The sequence below is a fragment of the Coffea arabica genome, chromosome 11e, assembly GCF_036785885.1.
Source record: "Coffea arabica cultivar ET-39 chromosome 11e, Coffea Arabica ET-39 HiFi, whole genome shotgun sequence".
NCBI classification, from domain to species: Eukaryota; Viridiplantae; Streptophyta; class Magnoliopsida; order Gentianales; family Rubiaceae; genus Coffea; species Coffea arabica.
The window spans coordinates 47,166,914-47,174,902 of NC_092331.1; the positions used below are offsets into that span (position 1 = coordinate 47,166,914).

Here is a 7,989-nt window from a genome sequence, read left to right on the forward strand (position 1 = left end):
AGATATTTGATCCAGATTCTGATTTCAGAAGCTAAAATACAAAATCATGTGTGAAACCGGCAAGGTTTTTGTAGTGTAAACATCCTTTTAGGCGAAGATATTTTTACCAGCATCATTCTCTGGATTTTTTTTCCTGCAACTGGATTTGCAAGTTTTTGCATGATAATTTACTATCAAACTAGTGCAGGAAGCACATTACAGCGATTGCACCAGTTAGGGGGTGGTGTGAATGGTGAAGAATTAAGGTGTAGCCCCTGATTTCTGGGGGACAAAGGGGAACCAGTCGCAGAGGAGGGGTCTGGAGGTGCAATTTGGGGATGAGGGAACTGGAAGGAGGATGGCAGGTGAGTTCTGTGGGGATGGGAAATGGAATAAAGGGGAAGGAGGGAGCTCGTGGGTGAAACTGAGAAGTTTTCATAGGGGATTGAGTGGAAGAAAAGCGATAAGTGGGAGAGAGGGAAAAAGGAACAGGATCATCTTTTTCGTTGCTACCATTTTATGAGAGAAAAAAACTAAAAAAATTGTTATCAAAATGTCCTTAAAAACTGTGGTTGCTTGGCTATGGTGGATAATTAAGCATTATTGCATGATGGAATTTATTTTAAATTATTTCTCTGAAGCTATTATTGCATGATGGGATTTATGTTACAGAGAGCTCTAAATTCTCTGATTCATACTGGAGTTTACAGCCGTAAGTGTTTTGCTTTTACGAGATTATTTGTTTACTTGAGTAAAAGCTAAAACCTAAGCGTTTAGTGTATTGTCTAAGCTGAATAGATCATATCTGGATGATGATCTCGAATTTAATTGAACTGGAAAAGTAAATTCTAATCAGTTTCCCTCTAGTCAGTCACCTGGAAAGCGTTGTTCCTTGTGCATACATGCTTTGCTTTAGTTATTGTGATCTATGTTTTGCAGGACTGAAAATACCCCCAAGAGAGCTTGCTTTACTCTGCCAAAAGGTTGGATGGTGGCGTGACCTTTTCATGGATATAATTCTTCTTACTTTAAGTGTTTTATCAATTGGTTGTACTTTCTTACATTTTTCTTTTACATATTCTCACAGGTAGAGAATCATGTGGTTGGAGCTCCATGTGGTGTGATGGACCAGATGACTTCTGCATGTGGTGAATCTACCAAACTTCTTGCAATGGTTTGCCAGGTATTTTTCATTGTTGTTTGGGCAACACAAGTACTCTGAATAATTGTTAAAGCAAAACTTTTCTCAAGTTTATGGTTGTTAATTCATGCAGCCTGCCGAGGTATTGGGTCTTGTGGATATACCTAGTCATATAAGATTCTGGGGAATTGATTCAGGAATACGGCACAGGTAATACAATCTTCATGGTATATTTACTTGATTTCTTTGCAGTTGTGAATAGTTATACACTCTCTTGAATGATTGGGTTTTTGGGAATTATTTAAAGACCAAGTTTTGGAAAATTTCCCTCTCAAAATTTATATTACATTTCCATGTTTGAGCTATGAGCAGGTGCAGACAGCTCCTTTGCCTGTACTGCCATGCATTGTCATTTATACGAAAAAGGATCCTTGATGATAATTATATGAAAAAGCTAGTGCTCTTTAGCCCAGCAAGTATAGCCCCTCTTTTCATTTCTGCATGTTGCATGGCTCTTATTTAAGAGATTTCTGAATTCTTTAGCTGCTTCTCAACCGTTCACACTATGGAACACATGAAGCAGGGTATCTGTCGAAAGGGAAATTTGGTTTGTTACAGCAGCTGTTTTGACATGAAAGATGCTCAATTTTTGAGAACCATAGGATTTGAATTGAAATATCTGAAGTTCGAAACATTTTGCAGGCTGCATAAGTTCAAACTCCATTTCTTTGATTGCATATACTGCAATTATGAGACATTTAACTTGGTCAGACTTGAACTTTAAGCAGAGATTAGACCACTTTGCAAATTCGGAAGCAAATGTAATCCATTTTGCAATATTAATTTCTTGGTTATGACTTTCCCTGAACTGACTGAAGTAACTAATTTCAAAAGAAGTGTGAAAGGATAACAACTAAATTACTTGAAACTATAATGGCCTAAATGAATACTGGTTGAATTCTTAATGCTCGGTGTCCAAGTCACTTATAGTATACGAGTTGTATAAACCATTCAAACAAGACTTGTGAGGCTGATTTTGGAGAAAGTGGGAATTATCATGTCCCCCTGTCATACCTCTAGTTTCCTCTTAATTATCCAAATAATCAGTCAAAGAGGGACCACCACTGGGTTGTGTAGGATTTTAAAGGTGTTTTCATATAAGGTTCTACAACTGAATCATGTTCCACATGGCAGCACTTATGCCCTATGGTTGCAGTTGTTGGCCAGTTCTTACCTAAAATGTAATGACCTGGAATTGCAATTAGTTGTAACTTCGTGGAGCCTCAACTGCTTGTACAAATGCTTACTCCCAAGTTTTAGCATATGTTCCAAAATGCTTGCAGTTGTAACCTGAACCAATGCAGTACAAGGTTCTTTACTAGTCGAACTTATTCTCTCATGCACAAATATGGGTATATCTGATGAATTGATAATGGTAAATTATAATCTTGTAATTGTTGTATGAAGTCCTTGGTTAACTTGAAGCATTCACCAGGATTGTGGTACCTTAAACTATTTCTGTAATTTTATGGGCTATGGTACTCAGGTGGTTCATGTCAGGTATGTTGTGCATCATTGAGGTCATTTTGTCTATTCCTTATAATATCAGTAGATTTTTTGTCTAACTGAAAGTTTTTTGTAGTGTGAATAATTTGAATTTTAAACTCTCTCTCTCTCTCCCCCCATGTGCGTATCTGCATTTCAAGTATAAATAAGAAGACTGGAAACAAAAACTGGAAAGCAAAATAAAGAGTAAGCTGGCTGTTTTTGCAGTGTTGGAGGCACAGACTATGGATCTGTTAGAGTTGGGGCCTTCATGGGGCGGAGGATCATTAAGTATATTGCATCAACATTGCTGTCACAGTCACTGTCTGCTAATGGGATGACCCCTGAGGATGTCGAAGAAGATGGTGTCGAGCTACTTGAATCTGAGGCTTTGCTAGATTATCTGTGCAACCTCTCACCACACAGGTGAAATATCGACCTGTTTCCACATCTACAGATGATTCAAGAATATGAGTATCATTGCTGCATCTTTACACCCTTGTTTCAAATTTAATGCTTTATCCAATTTAAAACTCTCTCTCTCTCGCCCCCAACCGTCCCCCCCCCCCCCTTTACATTGCTTTCTTTTCCTTTGATGAAAGGAGAGGTTTTTGAATGTGGGGAGAAGGCCTTGTATTTGAGCAACGCAACTAGGTATTGTATAAAACATAAATTGGCCTGCTCTAGGACTGCAGAGTTTAATGTGGTACCGAAGCAGGCTTAAAACTGGACTTAAGACGACAGTGATCTTTGCCATCAGAAGGAACGTAAAACCCACATGTAAAGGTCGTTGTAATGGTGCCTGAGTAGAGGAAAATGAACTCACTTCCGTCACCTAAGGGCCCTTGTCATGTTCACGTTGAAAGTAAAATCAGGATGCGTATGAAACTCCCCTTAGTTGTCCATAATTATGGGCTAATTTTCATATTGTATGGCTTTATTTTGGAATGTATAGCCAGAGGCATTAACCCTCTCTCTCTCTCTCTCCCACAACCCCCCCCCCCCCCCAAAACACCCAAACGGGCCCTGCTAGTTGTCCTTACATCCTAGTGTGTCTTCCTGATATACAAACTCCAGCTGTCTAGCGACCTTAGTAACCTCACTGGTCAAGTCATGTGTCCCTGGTGTCTGTTTCCAATGGATTCCATTTTGAATGTCAAAATTGTCGATTCTGATGATCAAGGAAATTGCCTCCACCTCCACCAAATTTTCGACTAACTTGAAAATTGTTGACCATTAATATTTATAATCTTGACAAACTTAAAAAGTTGACTCAAACTTCAAACCAACTTGAACCGAGAAAAAGTACAAAAGGTCGCACCCTCAATTTTTGGACTTTTCTTCTAAGAGAAACATAAATCAAACAATTCCTCAGCATCTCCTTCTGTGTAAATCATTGACTGAAGGCATTCTAAAACTCCAGGGCCACCTCCATTCACCAGACAAGCACTGGAATTAGGTGAAGGATGGTTGAGTGGGGTGATCAATTTATGAAAGGAGGAGATTTGGAGGTTCTTTTTATTCCGTCTTGATAGGTGGCCTTCCAGTCTTTAACTTTTTTTTTTCATATATTTCTTTGGGCTAAAACAAACAATATTTTTGTCAAGCGAACACCTGAATAATGTGAAAGGCCAAATGAATTCAGGAATGGTTTATTCCTGTTTTTGGGTTTGCCATACCTACAAAAAATGGGCCAGTTGTGGAAGTAATGATTTTTATCTCTGCCTAATTTTGCTTCCGGTTTTTTATCGTTTGCTTCTATTAGTTTTTTGTGATCTTTACTGTTCTTTCTGCTTCTTCAGATATGAAGCTCTTTACTCAAAGGTACTGCCGGAAACCTTGCTTGGTGAGACATTTGTGGAGAAATATGCCGACCATAATGATCCGGTCACAGTAATAGATATGAAACGCAATTATGGACTTAGAGCAGCAGCAAGACATCCTATTTATGAAAACTTCCGTGTGAAGGTTAGTGTTCTAGTTTAGAAATACTCTTGTTCTGCTCCATGGACTTAGAAACTATATATACATTGAATTTGGCTTTCAGATTGCTTCAAAACCTTTATACCAGAACATACCAATATAAGAGCAACAGCGTGAGGCTACAAGAAAAGCACTAAACAAAATATGTACAAAAAGTTTTCTATGCTAGATATTTTTTTTCCTGTAAGGAGAATCTCAGTGAGAAATCAACAGCAAAATAAGAGCATATAGGAAAAGAGGATGACAAAGCACTTTCCTGTCTGGGATCTAAGGATTTCTAAATGCTTTGAGACTATGTTGTAGTCAGAAGAAAAGCAGGATAAAGACACTAAGTCTAAGAATGCTGCAGCATAAATTGTGGACCTCAGTTAGGTCCATGGCAGCTCCATCCATGTATATTATATGAAATAACCAAAAAAAGATTACCGGCATTTACTAAAACATGCTTATCCTCATTAAGCAATATAGATTTGAAACAAATTGGTTGGAACTGGCACCCAGTAATTTTATTTGGTATCAGAAAAGCAAGAATATTAGCTTAGAAAGTCAAAAGGGATTTGACTGCATTTCATTTGTGAATGTATGTATTTCGTCCTTGACTGTTCAAGCAAACCAATGAAGATGTTTTATGAGAGTTAAACTGTTGGGCAATCTTTATAACAAAGTATTTGGATTTTCTGAAGTGTTTCCTGCCTTTGTTTGTTTTCTTCCAAACCAATTCGATGTCATTTAGCCCTTATTGGAAGGAATCAATAGAATGTTACTTACTGTACTTGGTCTGACCGTCCGAGAGTGCTTTAGTCTGTACGCATACAGTCTATATTTCAATATGTTGATTATTACCAATGCTTTATCCCTATATGTTCTGAATCATGCTAATAATTGTCTTTAAGCTACACGATTTCAGTTTATAATTATATTTTAATATTTGGGGGGGGGGATGGATGGGTTGGGCACTTGGGTGGTACGGGGGAAGGGAGTGTAAGTGAGAGGTCCTAGGTTTGAGACCTCCCACTTACAAAAAAATAATAATAATAAATTCAATGTAGATTTGATTTCTATAAGTTTATGGGCTTACTATATCGTGCATCAAACTTGAGTATTATACATTCAAGAGTGATTGCTATAAAACTTGACTGATGACAAAAGCAAGGAACTATTTTGCTCCAGCAGTGTTTGCAGCATCTTTTGTGCAATTTTAGTAACTATAGAATGTGTTTCATAACAGGCATTTTTGTGAACCATACAAGGTGTAAAGAATTTTTTCAGTCCAAAATGACTTTTGACTAGAGATGGGCTAGTTAGTTTATCCTTGCTAGTACGATACAATTGATTTTGGCTGAAACAATCGAATATAATTGTAACTGCTATCACCTTGGTTGAGATTAGCACTTTGTATGCAAGTATACCAATACATAAGTTACAATATTTTGAATGCATCAATTACTTAGGTAACTTGATATGCAGGCTTTTAAAGCTCTATTAACATCTGCAACTTCAGATGATCAACTCACAGCTCTTGGCGAACTCATGTATCAGGTATTTTGTTTCACATATATGCAAATTCTACTTGTCAAATGAAGTGACTTTTTTCCCCATTGCAATTTGCTTTGGTTAGAGGCTATAATATGACAGATTCTTCTGAATTACAGTGTAGTGACTCAGCCTTCACACTGACAAAAAAGTAACTCATCATCCATAACTTTAACCAACCTGAGGAAGATTTGTAAGCTTTTCAATTGTAGCCAAAATCTTACCACAAATTGTTCTCACCGGGGAGCGATTTTAACAAAAATTTATTTTGATTCACCTCTTAGTGGCAATTCAGTTACCTTGGTATGTGTCATCAATATTCCAGCAACTTGTAGTCAAATGTTTCTTTGGAATTTCAAGTTGAAAGGAACCCTTCTTATTTGGCGAATCATTTCAAGTACAAAATTAGGAATATGTTCTTAATTGTGTATTAATTTGTTTTGCAGTGCCACTTCAGTTACAGCGCCTGTGAACTTGGCTCAGATGGGACAGATAGGCTTGTTCAGTTAGTGCAAGAAATGCAGCACAGTAAAATGTCAAAATCTGTTGAAGGAACTCTATATGGTGCAAAAATTACTGGAGGTGGATCTGGTGGAACAGTTTGCGTCGTTGGGAGGAATTGCATACGAAGTAGTGAACAGATTTTTGAGGTACCCTCACTACCAGTTTATTTTTTAACTGAATAAAGATTGAATGCATCCTTGAATTTCCAACTACATTTTGCTTCCCAATTCCAAAGAATGGAAAAGGTTTGGTTTCATGTCCACTAAAGTAAACAGCGATATGTTCTTCAAATCATATTCAGCATTACATAGTGGCGAGGGACTGGGTAATTTCATGGCTGTTTAATATAGCAATATGTTCCTTTTTTCCCCCAGTTCTCCCTTTTCTTATGCATCCTTCTAAGAATGGTGAGGTCTTATATGCTAAGTCTACTTTCTTGGGATGGAGTACTGCTTGACAGGAATGGTAACTCTATGAATATGCCCTTTCTTTCTCGTGTATGAACTGTTATGCTGAAGATGCTTGTATGCCACATGATATTAATAGGATTTTCTGCTTGTGATTTGTTTGCAGATTCAGCAGAAATACAAGAGTGCCACGGGATATCTGCCAATAATTTTTGAAGGCTCATCACCAGGGGCAGGGAAATTTGGACACTTGAGAATTCGTCGCCGCAATACTTCCAACAAAAATTGATGTATACTGAGGGAAAATATAAAGACTGATGAGGCAAATACCCAACAGGACAGAAAATATTATATGTTGGATGACATTAGGGTGCAACTAGCTAAAGTGGCCAATGTGCCATTGCTGGGAAATATAATTATGACATTTCTTAATTAGACAAAAATGTGGTGTACCTTTACTATGTCCAGTTGATGTAACATTTATTTTATTTAAATCATGATGTCCTTGTACTGCAGTTTGAAGCATCAAAGCCTTGCCCTGACATGTGTTGTTTTGAACAGTTACAACTCTGCAAGTAAGCTAGTGATTATCAGTGAAATCGAGTAAATCCAAGCAGGGCTCATGGAGGACTATATATATATTTGCTTGCCTATCAAGAGAGTGTTCTTCTGCATTTTCCTGCCAATGGTCAAGGGCAGCACCAGTCAGAGTCTAAATTGCACTTGACAGGCATTGAAGAATGACAGCAGTATGCTTGGATCTTGCACTACGTATAAAGGAAATCCATATCATTACATCAAGAATGACAATATTACAAACTCTAAAGGCAAGGAGTGAAATAATCACCCTGATGATTCACTAGGGACTTTTCATGAGTTATGTGGAGCTTACCTAAA

The 7,989-nt window shown here is 37.6% G+C and overlaps 1 protein-coding gene across 2 annotated transcripts in view; it reads left to right on the top strand.

The window, feature by feature from the left end:
* LOC113718858 (L-arabinokinase-like) overlaps positions 1 to 7,607 on the top strand; it is a 29,355-nt gene extending 21,748 nt beyond the window's left edge. For both annotated transcript variants that reach the window (XM_027243780.2, XM_072072793.1), the window contains 8 exons: positions 919 to 962; positions 1,067 to 1,162; positions 1,254 to 1,330; positions 2,894 to 3,091; positions 4,468 to 4,633; positions 6,116 to 6,187; positions 6,628 to 6,831; positions 7,259 to 7,607. In XM_027243780.2, coding sequence (XP_027099581.2) covers positions 919 to 962; positions 1,067 to 1,162; positions 1,254 to 1,330; positions 2,894 to 3,091; positions 4,468 to 4,633; positions 6,116 to 6,187; positions 6,628 to 6,831; positions 7,259 to 7,381 — 980 coding nt within the window. In that variant the 3' untranslated portion in view covers positions 7,382 to 7,607. The remainder of the gene's footprint in view (positions 1 to 918; positions 963 to 1,066; positions 1,163 to 1,253; positions 1,331 to 2,893; positions 3,092 to 4,467; positions 4,634 to 6,115; positions 6,188 to 6,627; positions 6,832 to 7,258) is intronic.
* The last annotated feature ends 382 nt before the right edge of the window (positions 7,608 to 7,989 follow it).